Source organism: Molothrus aeneus, chromosome 4, assembly GCF_037042795.1.
Source record: "Molothrus aeneus isolate 106 chromosome 4, BPBGC_Maene_1.0, whole genome shotgun sequence".
NCBI lineage: Eukaryota > Metazoa > Chordata > Aves > Passeriformes > Icteridae > Molothrus > Molothrus aeneus.
Window position 1 is genome coordinate 16,684,632 of NC_089649.1, and position 20,191 is coordinate 16,704,822.

General features: G+C 39.9%; 1 protein-coding gene across 6 annotated transcripts in view; it reads right to left on the bottom strand.

Annotated features, from left to right (window-relative positions):
* Positions 1-3,930: 3,930 nt before the first annotated feature.
* Positions 3,931-20,191, bottom strand: part of MAPK10 (mitogen-activated protein kinase 10) — a 147,290-nt gene continuing 131,029 nt past the window's right edge. For 5 of the 6 annotated variants that reach the window (XM_066547998.1, XM_066548000.1, XM_066547997.1 and 2 more), the window contains 3 exons: positions 16,995-17,058; positions 16,422-16,499; positions 3,931-11,405 (listed from right to left, as the gene is read on the bottom strand). In XM_066547998.1, coding sequence (XP_066404095.1) covers positions 11,263-11,405; positions 16,422-16,499; positions 16,995-17,058 — 285 coding nt within the window. In that variant the 3' untranslated portion in view covers positions 3,931-11,262. Of the gene's footprint in view, positions 11,411-16,421; positions 16,500-16,994; positions 17,059-20,191 lie in introns of all 6 variants that reach the window. The other variant, XM_066547999.1, reaches the window with a different exon arrangement.

Sequence of the window (20,191 nt, forward strand, 5' to 3'; positions counted from 1 at the left end):
CCTGGATTTAGTGTCACAACAGTGGTAGTAAATTTTTTGCAGCACATGTGTGTGTGATAACTGCTTAGAAATCCAGCACTAAAAGTGATGGATGGCTTGGTGGTCCCGTTAGTTTGCTCATGCTCATAATTATGGCCAAGAAGGGAAATTAAAACAGCCTTCATGTATTGCAGAAATCACATGACAAGGTTGGCAGATGAATTATTTTAGCAATGCATGTTGTAATTTGTTCTGCTCACTAACCCTCTCTTGTGCTTGTGACAAAATGTCAGAAAGCTAAAATTGATGAGTACAAGTGTGCTGAAACCTGACCAGCATCATCCCACTGACCCACCTGCAGCCAGCAGCATGGAATTGTGTTGCAGTGTTGTTCAAGATGTTATTTTTCTCCTTTCTGATGAAAAACATGGGAGTTCTGCACTTTGCCAAAAATTAGTGTTTTCCTTTATGTAGAGAATCACAATAATCCTTCAACTAACTGTCATTGCAGAAAGCCATGCACTAAAATCCTCAGACTACTCCTGCTTTGAGAACATAGGTGTACTTTCTGGTCTGTTCCATGGCATTAGGATTTTGAAAACAAATTTGGACAATGTTCTGACTGCTTGGAACTCTGAAATCAGTGGGATTCAGACATTAGGTTTGATTCCTGGACTACTTCTCATAATGCTTTTTGATTTTAAAACCAGAACTTCATCCTTTAGTCTACCCAGTGACATGCCGGACCCTACAGTACTTCCAATTTTACTAAAGAGAGCTTTTCCTTTTCTTAATACTCTGAATTTATCTGTGTTCAAACCCTGTTAAGTCTGAATTGAGGCTGACATCACAAAGAGTCTCCATTCCCCCTGAACCCCCATATCCACAAACCTTTCTCTGAAAGGCAAACTGCTCTCTGGAAAACAGATGTGGGGTAGGCACCTTTATCAGCACCCTTTGGTGAGGTTTTCACTATTAGGGCACCCTGGACAAATATTCATATTAAAAAAAATAAGAAAACCAAAAAATGAACATTTATTCTAGCTATGATTTAGCATTCTGATGATACACTTAAAACATATCCTTTTCCTTCTAAGATAATGCAACTGAACTGAAAAGATAAGATGATTCCAAGAGCAGGGATATTGTCTAGAGAATGCTGAGGACAAATGCATCAAAGCATAGACATAAATGTATCTTCCAAAGCAAAAAATTCCAGAGGTAGTCTTTCTGAACATTTGTTGATGGCAAATCAAGACTCAAAGACATTTTTATAGGATTTGCCATTAATTTGTTAATTACTATCAGCTTAATCTTGTAACATCAGACACATCTCTACCCAGTTGTCATTAACAGCAGAAAGGGGTCTTTTTTTTTACCTCATCTACACCTTAAGCCATTAACTGTTCTGGAAAATAGAAAGGTAATTTTGTTGCATTAGATGCTTCTTTGTAATTTCTTCCTCATGGGTTTGTAAGTATCAAAAATAATTTCCCGTATTTTCCACTGGCAGATGTGGAGTAGAGTGGGAATAACTTCACACATTTTAAATTTAGCCTGGAGGAACATTAAATGCCCCCATTGTTAGTAACAGGCTAATGATGCAAGAAAGGCTAAAATCTTCCAGACAGCAACAATCAACCATTCGCCATAATGGGACTTACTTAACAAAAGCCCCAGTCAATCCATTAAATAGACACATTCAGAAAGGGAGCTATTTTATCCAGGACCCTAATTCCTGGATAAAATTTTATGTGTAAGTGCTCCTGGAATGGGGCAGAACATCATATGGAAGCATCAGGTGACAAACAACACTTCTTCCCAGCAGTCAATTTCAAAATAAGACAAATACCTTAGGAAATTGGAATTAATTCACCAGCTAAACCTTCTCCCTGACTTCTTCCATTGCACAGGAAATCATGTTTTCTTGGAGGCCAAGCAGTTTTGCAATTCAGGCTCTAAGCTCTGCCATTAACAGAGGGGCTGGGAGAGGGAAAAGCAGCAGGAGTCTCTGTCTGTACTTGAGGAGAGTCCCAGCCGTAGAGGAGCAGATGGAGAATCATTGCTTTCCAAGCATCAGCACACAGAAACAATAAAAACTGAGCAGCCTTCAGCAGAGGGCTCCAGAGGAGCAGCAAAGCTTCACCTCTGCCATCAAACCAGGGAGTTTGCCACACGCACACCACGCAGTCCCACTTACCGTGAGGGCACCATGGGCTGGTCTCAGCGCACCCACAGGGGCCTCCCAGCACTGTGCTCAATAAATGTCCATGGCTGGAGCACAGGGCTGGTCACTGACCTTCATCCCCTTGGTCTGCCTCAGTCAGAGAGCTTGGGGGGTTTAACAGAGGCACTTTGATCTCCTTCCCCACAGAGGGTTCCATGGATCTGGCGCAGGCCCCGCTGCGGCCTCGCAGCACACATGGGGTGCTCAGGCCAGCACACGGCCTGTGGGGAGCTAAATCACACTTACAGCTTCAGAGCTCCATGATGTATAAATCACTGAAATATGGCCATAAAAGTTGTGTCTCCTGAAAAGGGCAAACCTCTCAAAAAAAGATGACCCTTCAATTGTTTCAGAAGTACCCAGTAAAACAAAAAAGATGGTCCTTGTGGTATTCACACAGCCTCTGAAGAGAGAGAAGCTGTGGGACAAGCAGAGGAGAAGGAAAACACAATTCTTATCCTGCTTGCTGTGCCTGTGTTGTGCTAAAGTAGAATGCAATATGGAGATTGTATACCCAAAGTGAGGATGTTTTGTTCCCTTGGCCTATCAGGGCCAAGAAGTGTGTGTGTATAGGACTGTCATGGGACAGCCATGAGAGAATCAGAGATGAGTGCAGTTCTGAGCAGCTGTGAGCAAGAGTGAGGCAGGGCAGATTCGGTTTAGATGAAATGTACATAGTATAGTATAATAAAGTAATTCATTAGCCTTCAGATAAGCTGGAGTCCTCATCATCATTCTCTCTCCCCTTCGTTGGAGTCGCCTTTGATTTACAATAGATCCCTATATAAAATGGGTCCCTCCCATTTTGCAGCAAGAATCACAAAGCCAAAATTCCCCAGCCACTGCAAATCAGAGGTTTCTATTAGATCATGTAGCTTAGCCAATCTCTGCACATAGGAACTGGAAGAAGAACAGCAAGTCAAAACAAGAGTACTACTGTGCATAGTAGGCTTGAAACAACATTCAAGTACCAACAGATATAAGAATTTCTTTCCCGAGAGTTCTCACAAGGAGCTTTAATTCATCCTTTTCTGCAGCTCCCATCTTCAAATTGTTTTGGCAGAGAGCTGTTTGGGATTTTAATTTTCATCTCTATACATGATAAATCCAAATATAAAAATGTCCTTTGTGTATTATGGTTTGACTTGCTTGGAAATATTCTGGACATAGCTAGCTTGTGCAAGAATTGAAAAATCAGCAATCTTTTCCAAATGATACATCTCTTTCCTATTCGTTCTTTTTTTCATCTAGAATGAAGTGTGTTTAAATTTGTGAAAAATCAATTTCCAAACATTAGCTCTGCAATTAGTATGGGACTTTGGGGATTGGTTTTTTTGTTTGTTTTTCTTCTGGGGTTCTTGTTGTTGGCTTGATTTTGGTTTACATTTTTTTAATTGGGGAAGAGCTGGGAGAGGGACTAGGTTTTACTTGGCAGATTTTCTTCATTCTGACCAGTCGTGTCAGAACAACATTTTCCCCACCCCCTCCAATATTCCTAGGCAGTCAGCCAGAGGAATAGACTCCAAAGCTACTCAAAGAAAAACCTCTGAGTCTCATATGTCTTAAGATACTTTTACATTTCTGTAGTGCTGTAGATGCTTCTTAAATAAAGCCCACCCAAGGCAGCACTGAATTCAGAAATCCTGGCAACGTCCATATGTTTACTGCTTTATCTGTGTCCCCTAAAAAGGGCTGGAGGAAAAGAAACAAGAAGCCAGGAGAGCTGTAGGAACATTCTTTCCACCTTCTTCATTGATACCCTTCATGCCATTCAAATAGACTCCGGAATACACTACTTTAATTAGCAAAGCTTGTTTTAAAGTAAACAACACAAACACTCCTTATAGGACAGTCACAGTCTCCCCTGCTAGATATACAGGCTTTTTGGCAAGATCACATTCAAACAGCATGAAATTCACCCATGGCATGGTCCCGAGAAGGCCCTTGCACCTCTTTAACTTCCATTTAGCTGCTCTGGATAGGAGCGAGTGGTTTGTGGGATAAGGACAGCTTTCCTCCAAAAAAAAAAAGATGGTCCAAATCCACATCTGCAAAGATCATCAGTTTTACCACTATAAGGTCATAAAGGTGTGATGTAGGCGTCATGCATAGAGTACATACCAAACTTCAATTGAGTCCTGTCCCTGAGTGACTTTGAGCCCCCGTGAAAGTACAACGCACAACGCGCCTGCATGGAACCCGTGGTGGCTCTTTCCTGGGAACACTGCAAAGTCATTCACCAGACAGGAGTCAGGACAGCAGTGAGAAGAGTATCCTCATGTGGAAGCTCTGACAGGATTCCTTTTGACACATGGGAGAACATGAGAGTCCCATCTTCGTTCAGTAATTGCTAAACAAACAGAAATCGGAAATCACTGATGCGACATTGACCCATAAAACACTGATCACTGAGGCCCTGTTCTCCCCTGTGCCACACACAGGGAACAACAGATGCTCAAAGTAAACAGGGTAAGAACAAAACAGTATGGAAATAATGTTGGTTCCTTAACAAATGTCTTACTGTAGTCCATTTATGCTGACTGACACCGGTTGTTCTTTTCAGTTATAACTGTGCAACAAAATCAGACATGTCTCATCTTCCAGTCTTGATACTGAGCTGTTGCTGATTTTCTTTTGTTGGTCAAGTTATTTAATTTTTCTGTTATTTTTCTTTTTTTTTCCTTTTTCTTTTTTTTTCTTTTTTTTTTCTTGTTTACATCTACGTTTATCAACACTGATACATTACAGATCTTGTTAGTTATACTTTGAAGTCTGATCATGCAGAACTACAGGCAGGTGCAACTTAGATCTTATTACAGGATGGACATGGCAAGGTGAACAGTTGTTTTTGCTAGTTAAGATCTGGAGCTTCATTACTGTTGTGGCTTAATGTATACTGGCCATAAGTCCCACTTACCCAATTTACTAAATATACATGATTCTATATGTACACTGAAACTTCCAGCACCCTCCTTTATCAACATGTCACTGACTCAGGAGAAGGTCAGAGGTCAACCATATTTAGGCAAACATCAGCCTTATTGTAAAAGTTTTTAACAGAAATAGCATGTTGGATTATTACATATTAGTTACAGAGGAAGGAAAAAAAAAAGTCCATACAACTATTTACATTATAAATATCTTGCTTTCCAGAAGACAAGAATGGCCCTGTTCAGTGAAAATTAGACCTGTCTGAAATGATAAGCATGGTAAGGATACATTTATTTCCCAAATTGACTGTGTCTTCCTTCAATGTGTGCTTTTCAGCTTTTCCCTCTCAGGTAAAAAGGCACCATTAGCCTCAGTCGAAGTTTTTCAACATTCTTTTGTCAAATCAAACCCTATTTAAAATTCAAACTTGCCACAGGCCAATGAGCCTGAACATGCATTAAGTTAAACATTTCATTTCTTGCAATCAATTGTTGAGTAAAAAAACTCCCAAACCTACAACAAATATGAAAGAAAAATCAGGCCACACTGGCAAGTTCCTAATACACTAAGAAGATTCCACTAAATTCCACTGGACAGGTTGGTTTTCCAGCTCATTGGTGAAGATGACACATTCACCATTCCCCTGCATACCTCAAGCATCTTACTAATTAAGACAATTACATATTCATGTAGTATTCAAACCTACTGCACAATGATTTTCTTTTTTTTTTTGTGTGTGTGTGTGTGTTTGTGTGTGAAAAAGATCACCTTGAGTTTACAATTAGTTAACTGTGTCCTTTGTAAAGTGGTGGAAGTTCAAATAAGCACAGCCATCAGATTCTTGAAGATGTGTGACTATGTTACAATTCCTCTCTTTATCCACACTGACAACTGGGATCAAGCACAAGTGGAACAGAGGTTCTACAAATCCATATGAACACCCTCTCTTCCCTACACACACATACAGAAGTAAAGAAAAAGAAAAGCTTAAACATAAATTGAATGACTAGCTCAGACTTTAAAAAGAAAACTAATTGGTTCCTGCAGGTTTTCTTTCATATTGCTCTCCCTGGAAGCACAGAGTTTGTTGCAAAATGCTTTTTTTGTTTCTTTGTTTCTTTTTGCATGTTTGAATTCACAGAAAATTTTAAACTCTAAATAAGCATGAAGGAAGAAATATAAATAGATCTGAATAGAAATAAATAGATCTGAAACTAAAATAGTTTTTGGTGCTTTGAACTACTGTGAAGCTTGCAATATATATAAGCTAGCATTGGTTACTAGAAGTTACTTTGAATTAAAATATTCCAAGTCCATTTTACAATAATTCCAGCATATTCCAAAACACTTTTTTAATAAAAACATTTGGGAGATTTTCTAAAAGTGACTCTCTCAGGCAGTTCTAAAAGTTACTATTAGCATGTTTTTCATGAGAAAATAAATTGGTGGAAAAGAAATCACAGGTGCTCACTGACAAATTTAGAATACAATCCCAATCAGTTAAGTAGTACTACTTTGGGAAATTCCCAAAAGGCACTGCATCAGGTCTAATTTCTTCTGTATTGTTATCCCAGAATTAGAAAGTAAAGCAATGTCTATGAAGAGAAAGGAATGTATATGAACCAAATTGCTTATAAATTTGGAAGAGTGACATAGTGACATGATCATCTGTCTCGTGTAACCTTCAGAAGCCAATGCTTTGCAGGAACTGGTGATTTCCAGAGGAAAACCATCAGCGCATTAAGGCTTAGAAAACTTGATCAGGCTTCCTGTAGCTTTGCTGTTTGGGTTTTTTTGTGGGGTTTTTTGGTGTTTTTTTTTTGACACACTGCCATACTTGCACTCCAATTTCAGTCTGTTTTATGTAATGCAAACTTGCTATGATTCATGAATCTATTTGTGCCACGGAATTCTAGATAGGAGGGGGGAACATCAACCACAATGCAATTGGCATAAATCACAGTGATCAACTCAAATATCTGAACTCTCTGAAGATATTCTCTGAATCTATTTGTGCCGTGGAATTCTAGATAGGAGGGGGGAACATCAACCACAATACAATTGGCATAAATCACAGTGATCAACTCAAATATCTGAACTCTCTGAAGATATATTCTAATGGAATACAGTCAAAGCTCACAAAATACTATTGCAGCTACCAAGTCAGTATCTGAAGACTGTTTTCAAAAATTACAAAAAATTTTGGATTGAAAACACACATAACCTTACATCAACTTGTAATAAATCAATGCCTCATCCTTGTTTAAACTCAGCAGTGAGAAAGAAAATAGAGGGATGGTCTTTTAAGAACTGTTCTGACTTATTTCTTTTTTTTTTCCCTCATACTATCCCAAAGTTCTCCATCTGAAAAAAAAACAGGGATGTTTTGCAGCAATTTTCCTCTCTACCATCTCAATGCAGCTAGTTCTCTGAGCAGGCACTGACAGATAATGCTCGTGCCATTCTCCTCACCCTGCTGTTGCCTATATACATGACTTAGGTGAGCCACTTGGAACAGAATTCCCTTGGGTATTGAGGCACTTATGACACCAAGAGGCTCTGAGGCATATTTTCAGAAATGCCAAGGTGTCCAGCTGCCATTCAGGATGATGTAAGTCATGCCACTTCTGGCACAGGCTCACTGATTGCCCCCTATGGTGCCTAAATACCTTGGAATATCTGTCACAGATCTTTGGCTTCCCAATTTCCTTCACTTCTGCACTGGTGGCAGTGATGCTTACAAATGCAAACCTCAGAGAATTAAGTGAAAATTGTTGCCAACGTACAATATTTAGTAACATGTTAAGCAGAAGTAGGTTTAAAAGATCAATGGCAAAATTAAGGAAAGCATCTATCATTATCAAGCTGAATATAATTTTGGAATAATGGGGAGCAGACTTTAACAGGATGGCATCGAAACTTCTAGAATCAGAAAAAAAAGTCATTTCCCTTAAAACATCCTCAGAACATCCTCACTATGATCCTTTATTCAGGAGTACATGTGTTATTGTAAGGTATCAGCTGACAGCACCGAATTCCTTGCACAAAGCAAAGTGAAGGATGCTATTCCTGCTACTTCAGTTTGGACATACAAGGACCAGAACTTTAAATAACTAATGCTTTTCTTCATTGATGGCTTTTTTTTTTTCTAGTGTCCAATGTGGACAGCTCCAAGTCTCCTGCCCCAGACAGAGCTTCTCATTAAGGAGACTGATTTGAGGACAAAAAGAGATGCAGTAATTCTTTCAGGCCCCATTTCAGCAAGGCACTTAAGCACATGCTGATGTCGATCACTGCTGAGCAAAGGACAAAAGCACACGCTAGTTAATTTTTGTAAGCATCCTACAGTCTCCATGGGACGTTTGAACAAGCCCTGGTGCTTAGTGGAATCAGGGAATAAAGCTCATTATGTAACCCCTGTGTTGTGAGTCCTAAGGACACTGCTCTGATGACTGCTTCTCCACCCTGCACTCATGAACCCAAACAGGACTGAATTATACCATGGGACTAAGAGCACAGATTTGCCTTCAAGAGATCAAATGTGGGAGGTCTACAGGTCTCCATCTACTCTAAATGGCTTCTCTGCTATTGCCTATGTCACATCTCCACAACATCACTGGCAATGAACTGGGATTACTCCAAGTTTCTACAGTCTACACTGGCAATATTTTTGCAGTTTTGCTTAAATAACACACCCAAATAGTGCACACTAAGGAATGTAAAGTAGATACTAGTTACCTGAATATTATTAATATGTATCTATGGTGAATTAAATCTGGAGGTGATACATTTAATTATTGCTAAGAAGTCACCCTTGGTGTTATTGCCTACATACCTACAGAGCTTGCTGTTAACCTTTCAATACTTTTATGATCATTGGCTTTGGAGTGAGAGTTACATCACTCAATAATGACCTGATGTTTCATGGCTTAAGAGAGAATATTGCTAAATATATTCAGCAGTAGTAAATTATTGCTTTTAAAATTACTGCTCTGAGGTTTTAGAACATTAACAACCTAATTTTATTCTCCAAAAAAATTTTTGATAAAAATCTACCAAAAATATACCAGGGAAAGACCCCCACTTCTTATAGCAATTCTGATACAACTCAGACCTACCAAGTCTGATTTTATTTTATATCCTCTTCATTTTTATCTCCCCTTCTCCCCACCCTGGACAGAAGTTTTCTTCTTCCCTTTCTTCCCTTTGAAAAAAATCTGATTTGATATGAATTTTTTTTTCCTACCACAGAGTGGCAGGCTTGTAAGCCACCCAATGGAACAGTCCTATTTTGGTAGAGTTTTGAATATTAAAGAATTAGTGAATTTAAAATATCCACTAAAATAGTCTAAACAGTTTCTCTCTCTGGCATTTGGAAAAGCATTAGAGTAGGATTTAGCTCGTTTCAGTTTACATGGCACACTTTGGTAAAAGGACAGATGACTTGGATTTTAGTTAATTTCCAACTCAGATAAATGATGACCTCGTAGTGGAAAATGCCAATTGCTGATTTGGCTGGAAAAAATATTCAATGGTTCTGAAATTTTGTGTGGAATTTTGTCATTCTTGCTGTTACTTACCACGGGAAATCCTCTGCTTTATTACCTGGCAAATTCAATTTGATATTCAGTCACTGTTGGGTTCTTCAGAACTTGTCCAAACTGCCCAAGTCCCCTGGCTGCAACCCTTCCAGGCCAGGGCACGAGCTGATTGATAACCTTGGCTGTTAGAATGTAGGAAAACTAGACCCTTGCACTCTATGATTCTTTTCTGTGTAACACAGATGCCACAACTTCCTGGGGAGTCCACTGATTTGTCATGAGGAAATGAAGAGCCAAAAGCACCCAGAGAATGCCTGTTCTCTGAGTAGCAGAAGTGCCTGCAAGGGAATGATGAAAAGGGAAAACAACCTCTGAGCTGCAAACACACACTGAGAGGGAGTGAGCTGCAAATATCCTTTCTCTAGCTAACCTAATAAAGATCTAGACATAAAATAAAACCAAGTTGGTGCATGTCCTTTTGATCATAGTCTGCTCATTCCCCAACCCTGTCATACCCTCTAATTTACAAACATACATGTACTTCAAAATAGCGAGCCTATCTATGCCCTAAGATGATAACTCACTTAACATTGACAGAAAAAGTTGCTTACTGATACTTTTCTGGGCTTAGACATGCATAAAACCCCTTCATTCTTGTTCCCTGTAGCTTGCAAAGATACATGTGCTTCCTTCTAACCCAGTCTTATCTTGGCATATCTGCTCTAAAAATCAGAACAACAAGTCTTAACATTCACAAACTAGCATTTTTCTATGAAGCTCTGTGGCTTCTTCTTTCAATAAAACTGGTTATTATTTCAAAATATATATACAACTCTCAGCAGAAATTTGGTGCTACATCTTCAAGTGTCTGAGGGAGCCACAGTTCTATGTGGTTATTTACACTTCCACAAGTCCTCATATGTAACCTCATCAATGAGCAAACGGATAGAATTTGTACTGTAAGATCCCATATGTAGTTAAGCAGTTCGCCTGGAGTGGGCCATTTATAGTCGTGGAGTGCACACTAAGTGCCTGTGCAGATGTGCAGGCACACAGCTGCATGCACTGCCAGGATTCTGTTGGCACATGTGTGTATGTGTGTGAGGAAAAAATGCATGGAGATCCCCGCCTGCCTCACGGGGCAGACAGCAGAGCAGACAGTGAAGGCAGACACACACTCATATGGTGGAGCGTGGCTACTGCACACCTTGTCATGCCAGTGTGAAAAAGACAGTTGCAGGTTGCTGGTTTTGCAGCCATTCATTTTACATCTTGTGGGGAGAGGGGTAAAAAAAGGATTTTTTCAGTTCCTTTTTCCCTTTTGCCCCCCAGTAAGCATCACTGGAAGAAGACCAAAGCAGAGCAACTATAAGTTAAATACACACTTGAGCTTAGCTGCATTACATAACTCTGTAGGAGAAGCAGGCTGAAAAGATTTTTTTTGTTTGTTTGTTTCTTTGTTTGTTTCACTTAAATCTCTGTGTTTTATTTCTCTTTCTTTTCATCTCTTAGCTCCCATCACTTTTTTCCTCCTAGGTTCCATCATCCTCTGAAGAACGCTGGGTTTCGCAGGCAGGCGGCTAGTCACCTGCAACAACCGAGGGGTCCCGCAGAAGCTTCCAGGCTGCTGTCCGTGTCAGACGCCAGGGTTTGATCCGTGGACATGGATGAGATGTCGTTGACAGATGAGGATGGAGGGAGGCTCTCACTGCTGTTCACTGCTGCACCTGTGCTACGAAAACGAACACCAACGTGATTAAACCCGAAACCCCAGAAGGTGCCACGTGTTAAAGAGCAGAGGGTGCTTACCTGCTGGCACGCAGACCATTTTATCCAGTGGCAAACCTCAGCAGGAAATGGGCCATACAAACTTTAGACATTGGATAATATTAAATATCTTACCAGGAAATTCTGTCCCTCACCAGTCTGCTTTGAAAAGCTATAGCTCATACAGTGTTTGTCCCCTCATTTCGCTCTAGTCCGCTTGGAGTTCCAAAACACCCAACAGCATGCCAGGATCATACAATGTGTGACCAAAACAAAAAAAGACCCCACCTATTCCTCATAAATTCCTCTCATATATTCCTCATATTCTCATAAATTCCTCCATATTCTTCTCATAAAATTCCAGCTTTCTTAGTGGCTTAGTCTAATAGAGTGGGTGGGATCAAATCACCCAGTGGAAATGCAGAGTGGTTTCTTTCTCTTACTAAGGATTAGGGCACTAAGCCCAGGATTTCAGGATCTGTATTTTTGTACAGCCAAGTTTACCTCGCCTCTCTAAAATTATGATGGTACCACACATTACTGCAAAAAATCACTTTGACTTTATGAAATGAAGAATGAACCTTCCTGAGATTATCATTAATGCACCTGAACATTCATCACATCCCTGAATATTATCTGAAATTGTCTGTCTGATAAATTCAGACAACTGAATGACAAATACAGAGCCATGTAAAGAATGTATTTATCATGCACCTATAACTGCTTAACTGTTACTGCTCATTGACCTCAGCTCAAACTAAAGTCTGCAGAGAAGCATAAACCTGTTTGATTGGGTTTTTTTCCCCACTGAATTTTGAGGCAATGTTTTTTTTTTTTGTTCTCTTATACCAAAATTAGCACTGTGTTCAGTTTGAGAGGGATACATTAACTTCCATTAAATATTCGTTATATTAAAATGTGTCATTTTGTATGATCTTGCATAGCTAGAAATTAGAGCTAGGTAGGTGACACAGGTCTTTGTTCTGCAGATAGATGCCATTTCATTCTTCTGAAAAGTGTGCTCAGCCAACTTTTACAAATTTTCATTTCCACCAAATGGCTAGAAATGAACATCTATTATCCAGTAAAACTACACAACTCACATATTCCTAATACAGAGATTAAAAATTATCTCTACAGCCTAGGCAAAGTATATGCTACTGTGGGCAAAAGGAAAGGATTTTTGTCACTTTCTAATTTGCAATAAAAACATTAATTTGAGAAAAAAAGCCACCATACCGTACCTCCAACCACTATTCTATATCCCTCAACTTTTTCTTCCCTTAATACACATCCACTGTAAATATGCACAAAACAGAGACAGATATGCTCACATTTAGAGCTCCAGATGGGAACTGCTTTCTGCTGTTCTAGTTGTACATTATGGCATCAGAACCAATTAAATTAATTTATTCTCCTGATACATTTGGAAAATAAAATAGCTAATTTTGTAAGAGCTGCAAAAAGAGCAATATTAATGAAGTCTGACTGGTGACTGCAGACAGCAATCATCCATCCTCTCTGTCATAAAATGTGTTTTGCAAAGTGTTATTTATGTGTACCTCAACATTCAGTACAATACTGTTACTTCATGTTTACATGTTATTCAATCATGTGATATTTTATGAAAATACTAATCAGTCAAGACAAGTATATTTATGGGTAATCAAAATATGACTGAATTAATTCATATTAATGACTAAACAATATATTACCTTTCTAGGTTTACCATGCTGGGCAGAAGCCTGCCATTAAGTCATAGATACTGTCCTAAGAATAAAATGGAAAGAATTCCAGTAGGTTTAATCAACTTTTGATCAAACTGCTGCTTTCCTGGATGAACATGCACTCAACTTAGCTAGGCAAAATAACTGAAGAAATAGCTGCAGAAATTGTATGGGTAAAGATTTTGTTACACTCTGTCTCATTCAGCACCACTGAATTCAATAAACCCTGCTATGATCTTCTCAGCAAGTATCAGTGCAGCCCACGAGTTTCTGGAAATTGCATTTTTATGGCTATTCCTAGCTTTCAGCACAATTCCACATGACATAACACAGATGTGACAGCTCCTGCTGCAGCTCCAAAGCACCCAGAGTCACAAAGTATCCACAAAAACAAAGGAAACCACACTAAACCTGAACGACAGAATTAAAGAGCTCAGCAGCACAAAGCAGGACTTGGGCAGTAACACTCAGAAGCCCAAACAAAGCTGTCCCAGTCAGCAAGGAATGCTCCATTTGCTGTGCTACAGCAGTTTGCTCCTGGAGGGATGTGTGCCAGGTGAGACAGTGCACATATGACAGAGGTGCACTCAAAAGAGAAAAAGAGCTCAGTTTATGAAGTTGCTGTTTGACAGGAAGCTTCTCACTGGCTGCAGGATTGAGGAAAATGCTAAAGGTTAGAGCAGGTGGGAAATAGCTCCTGGGATCTGTTCCTGGCTCTGCTATTGCCTTGACAGCTTCTCTTTCAAAGCACTCATCAGCTTGTGTGCTGTAAAGAAGGGATTCCTTCCTGAAAGGGCTCCTGAGAAATGCTACTAAATAGCATCAATGGAAGTGCCTCTGAGACTTCAACTCAAGTGATACAGATTTGGGGTAAAAAAACTGAAAGGAGAACTGCAGCTTTTGCAGTTTCCAAAAAAAATCCAGTGTCTGTACTGGGGATCTGCTCAGCCTCTCATAAATTGTGTGCATAGCAGCTCCTGGGATCAAGTGTGGCAGTGCTTGGCAAGTCCAGCAGCTGCTTAATTTAAAGTCTGCACATGACAGAAGAAGTGCCCTACTAGTAAAGGTGTCCAGTAGTTCCTGGGTGATGGCAATTCAGACAGCAAGTAAAAGGCAGGAAATGGAGAATAAAAGACCCATTTTCACCTAGAAAGGGAGTGCTACAAATAAGCTGCATTAAGTTTTCTGCTATTTACTATACTCTGTACCCAGAAAGGACAAGAGAGTTGAAAATGTTATGTATGAAACTACAGCTGGGTAGTGAAGGTTAGGGGAGAGTGTGAGAGGAGGTTAGATACTCTGGACAGAACTTAAGTTTAATTCCAAAAAATCTATAGCTTTGTATTAAACTTTTTTTTTCAAATGCTGCTATTTGATAATAACAGAAACACTCTTTTTGGACAGGCAGAAGTAGCCTCTGCTGGGAACACTTTTTGACATTGTTGATTTTGTTCACTGAACGTAAGCATGAGGGGCAGCTGCTTGAGTTTCCAAGCTGATATGTTGTACTAACCAATTCTTCACAGAAAAGAGATTGACAGCCTGATACACAGGCACTCTAAGTGGCTCTATCAATGAGCAATTATTATCCCTGGTGCTGTCAGCTTCAGCAGCCTCCCCCAAAACTCTTATCAAGTAATCATGGAAACTAAGCTCCAGCTTGCTTGCCATGATTATTGATAGAGCACTAAATCTCAGCTTTCTGAATTCTTGCCAAGAACACCAACCAATGAGTAGAGCCTCTCTCATTTTCCTTATATTCAGAACTGGTGTTTTACCTCTTTCTTCCATTATTTCATTCAGCTGAAAATCTAAGTCAGACAAAGTGAAGAAAAACAGGAAATCTACTGTTTCATGAAACAGTCTCATCTGAGAGCAGTTTGAAATATTTTCTGAACTTGTTGGTGCCTAACATTCAAAAAACAGTCAAAGGGAAACAGCAGGATAAATGCTAGATAAAAAATGACAATTTTGTATGTCTGAAAATGTTTTACATAAACAATAAAAACCTTCCACAGAGCAAAGCCAGAATGTGAAATTGATAAAGAAATCCCTGGGTAATTAATTCCTAAAACAAGCAACTACAGTGTTTCTTGATCATAAATCAACCTGCAACCACAATTCTGTAAGGGAGAAAAATTTAAGGATGAGGATTTATCAGATAATTTTTAGGGCCCCAGTTTTCTTTTCAGTGGTGGCACCGTAGTTAGGTAAATTAAATCTGCAAGTTCTGTTCTTTGCTACTTGGCAAGAACACAGTGGATTGTTTCCAACATATTACTTCATCCATGTCAAAATCCAGGTGCAGGGCTTGTGCTCCAACATCACCACCCAGCACTTTATTAACTCCCTCCATTATTTCCATGTTCCCCCTTGTCCTGTCAATTACTCGTGATATATTCTTGTTCTAACATTCACTTGGCTCAGCAGCAAGTGAAAAATGAGAGTGCAAAAAAACCTCTCTGAAAATATGCAGAGAACACTGAGTTAAATGATTACAATTTGAGGAAAGGCAGTTTTACTCATAAATACTGCTGGAACACTGTGCTCAAAATCTGGGCACTTCAAGTTTGCCAGTGAAACTGTACCTTCACAAATATGTATTTCTGTGTACTGGCAGTAACAGTTTGCATTTCTGTAAAAAGACTGCTGATATGAATTCTACTCAGGAAAAATTTAGTTGTGATTTTTTTGTGATAGAACTTTAAGAGTCAGTGGTTGAACACAACTTTCCCTTTTCACTGAGGTGTCATCAAGTTTTGTCAGCCAGCTGTTCTAATGTAATTGGACTTCTGGGAGGATAGACTACCAGATTAGTACCAGACATCTACATGGGGCTGGGGTGGGGGGTCAGGTGTGCAGTGTTGTGTGTCCAAGAGATTAATGTGTGCTAACATCACCAATTTTGCTTGTTTCAACTAGCAAAGCATTGGTTCAGTTATCCACCCATAAGCAGTATGAAAATACCAGTGTGAGAGAAACCTCCACACTCAGAGGAATATAATCTGTAACCACAGACAATACCAGCACAACAATCTCTCAAATAGCAAGAAGATAATTTTTAAAGTACTATATTAACATGACACTGGAGTACTATTAATAAAGGCCAACCCATTAGAAGCACTGGATCTCATAAAAACTTCTTCATTGGCCTGCATAACTGCAAGTGTAGCCTAAGCCCTTCAGCAATCTCCATTCCCCCTTTGCCAGTACACAACAACAGCAAGGTTATTCAATGGGGCTGAGTACCTGAAGGAGAAGGCTGTCCTTTTACTACGCCATTTTTAGTCTTTTCTTCGGAATTCATTACTTCTTTGTAGATGAGTTCTGGAAAAGAGAATTGGGACAGTTAGTGACAGAGGCCAGTGCCTGTGATCAGGAACAAAACAACAACCACACCCTGCTGTAGCCCTGAGCTTCCCAAGTCTGCCCTGCCCTGTCTTCCCAAGTCTGACAGCTCTACTCACCTAAGACCTCTCTCTTCCATTCCCCTCCCCTCCTCTCATCTGCTTTTGGAGCTGAATGGAGTCAAATGGGATTCAGCCAGAGAAGAGGAACTGTTTAATGCTGCACTATCTAGAAGAGAAGCAGCACAATATCACAGCACCTTTTCCTGTGGCTAAAATTCTGATGCATTGCCCTGCTGAACAGTATTCTGTTCTCCTTGGATTTCAGTGAAGCACTGGAATCCACACCTCCTGTGTTAACATTAGCCTATGTAGATAATGATAGTCCTTGGAACATTTTCCATATTTTTTTGCTATGTTTTTGCCATTTTGCCACTAAAATACTCCTTCCCATGTAATTCTAAACTGCAATTACCTTTCCATTCCTCGATTGTATGTTCCCTTTCATCCAGCTGTTTATCATATATCTGAGGAGGAGGCTGCAGGAAAGAAACACAGCTGTTCAGTCAATTGTCTGTTATACTGTAAATAATCAGGACTAATCACTTAATTAAAGATAATTTCTCCTCTCTCTCTTTGCAATCCATCCTGTACATGCAAAAACATCTGAAACACATTTGAATATTAAGGGGATTAACAGTTCTGGAAGTTAACTCTTTTTGTAGAAGAAATCAACATACTTCTCTGTCTTCCTTTCTTAAAAAGGAGGCATAGCTGCAGTTGAAATAACACCCAGGTCAACAATGTCATTGTGCTTGTACTGAGCCCAGAAACTCCACACCCAAATTATTTGTACCAGCAGAGAGGTATTGTCAGAATACCAAACAAATAGCAGTCTTGATTAATTAGTAGTAACATTAACATATAAATTTTTAATTTGCTCTTTAGATTTGCTGCAATACGGAATTTCCAAAGTAACTTTAATTTTTAAGCAAGTCTCCATGCCACAGTCTCTAATCCAAATTCCAAATTACCAAAATTTCCAATATATGTTTTTTTAACTAACGTTACTTTGGACAGAAAGTTTAGGGTCGTTTGTTTTGTTGGGTTTTTTTTAAAATTGTGTTTATTTTAGTTGATGGAAATGTCAGAGAACTGGCAGATCCTGGAATTTACTGAGACGAAGGCACCTAGAACTTCAGGGAGCCTGAACACCTGCTTTCATTGGGCAACTAAGCCATATGTTCATTGCATCTCCTGATATTGGCTGCCAAATAGAGCAGCCAAGGAAGGCAGAAGACTCTCCCCTTCTTCCTTCCACCAAGAAGCTCCAGCATCTGAGGTAAGAGCACCTAATGAACATGGAAACAAGATCCACAACACTCTTCTTGTTCAGATGTATTTCTTCTGACTTCCATCTTGGGCACTTGCCATTGTGTCCCCTTCAAAACATCCTCCTATTAAATGCATATTTACCAAGCTGTTTTCTTGAATCACTGAGAATTTAGAAATTTTCTCTCAGGACTCTAACTCCATCAGTCCATTAAGCCATATTACAAGCATGCTACAAAAACAACTGAAAAAGTAATAGCTCAGTGACATGATATGGACCAGGAAAATTACATGATAGCTGAACTGGACAAATCCACTGAAAACAAGGGAAGTTTCTCCAGAGTGACATTTGTATCAGTGCTGAAGATAAGGGGATTAGGTGAAGTCATGGATTGCTAAGTCTCATACCTGAGAAGGTGCTGAGGAAACACATCATGAATTAAAGTGAGTTCCAGGCCTCAGCACAGCTACTAGAGGTTTTGTTATATCAGCAAGGTAAGACACAGCCCCAGACCAGTGCAGCTGTTCTCTTATTCAGCATAACCACCCTCCTCATTCCTTTCCAGTGAGTCCTGATGCCACCAAGATTGGCACAACCTCTGTGGGGATTCTGTGCTCCTGCTGGGTGTTGTCAGGGAGCTGGAAGCTACAAGAGTACAGGTGATCCTCACTACTGACCAGGTGGGGTGTGATAGGTAAGCTCCACTCCTCCAGCTGAGCCTGCTGGGCTCCTGCTCAGCCCCTCAGCCAGCCCTGGAGCATGCCAAGAAAATTGAGGGGGTAGGGATTTACAGGAGCAGCAGGGGAGGTGTTTGGCTGAGTTGAACCACAGTGACAGAACCACCTCTTCTCTGCCAGCTGTAAAGGGAACAGGCAAACCAAGTTGGACAAGAATATCCTGAAAGTAGCTTTCTAAAAGCTTCAGGGAGAAGCCTACAAAAAGCATAGGTGGGGGTAAAATTGCTTCTGCCAAGTATAAACACTCTTTTTACACCTTCCACAGAAAAGCTTGTATTTCTCCCCCAGACAGAAACAAGAGGATAGATTCCCTCACTACTTTAATTCCCAAACACAAATTGCAGAACCAAAAGGAACAAGTGATCAGATGCACCTGTTCTCAATTCACACAAACACAGAATCTTTGGCCTATTTCTCTTCTAATTTAATTCAGCTACATCTTAAGCTGGGGTAATTGGCTAATAAGCACCAAGAAAATCAGCAGTAATCATTGCCTAGATTAATGCAGTCTGAAAACAAAGGCATTTTCCAGGGAGAGAGCCCAGAATAACCTTACTCATTACCCAGCTCCTATTTTTCTGTAGAATCAAACAAGGGAGAGCAAACAAGCTGTCCTTCACACACTGCAGGATGCCAGAAGCTGCACCTGCACAGCATTCTACTGCTCTGCCAGTGCTGACATTGCAGACTTTTTACTTGTGAGTTAGCAGAACCCACAGCTATGAGACATGGCTCTCAGCAGGCATGAGGGAGCCAAGGCTAACAAATATTTAGCAAGAAAACAGCATGAATAAATCCCTGGTGGGGATTTATCCCTACAGAGGCAGGGTCTGTAACCACTCTAAAGCCTGTGCAGAGCATAGTTAAATGTAGCTCTGCTGAGAGCCCAGGCCAGTGCTTCACACTGGGAGAAATGAAGCTTTCCCATCAAAATTCCCTGAGTCCTCACCTTTTCATTGATTCAAGGCACAGAGATGAGCTGAGAATACCAAAAATATTTTGAGAATTTACTTTCCCACAATTCTCATTACTTCATAGGAGAACCACAAAACTTAGCACACTGTTACCAATAGATTGTAATCCTTCCCATGCTGACCACCCCTTTTCTGCTAACTTGTTTGTTTTGTGGCTTTTTAAAAAAACAATTTCTAAAATTAGACGGAGGAGGTTTTTAAAGATAATAAAATTAGAGGTTTTTAAAGGTAATAAAAAAGTATTGTCTCAGCAATGGACCAATCAGAGCAGCTGCCAAACCTACATCCTCTTGGGCACCTGATTTTAGTCTTGGTGCAAAGCTTTGCCTAAAACTGACTTTGCTACCTAAATCAAACATCTTAGAAAATGACTGAGTTCATAATCATTAACTTTCCATATGGGTGCAGTTGCAGTGTTATAGGCATTCTTGTAAATCCTTCATACTGCACATGCGAAATGAGAGGTACCTAGTTCACTTTTTTTGGTGTTTAAAAAAAGACTGGATATGGAACTCAGTGCCATGGTTTGGCTGATAAGGTGCTGTTAAGTCATAGGTTGGACTTGATGATCTCCAAGGTCTTTTCCAACCTAGTGGATTCTGTAATTCTTTAAGTCTCAGAAAAAGCA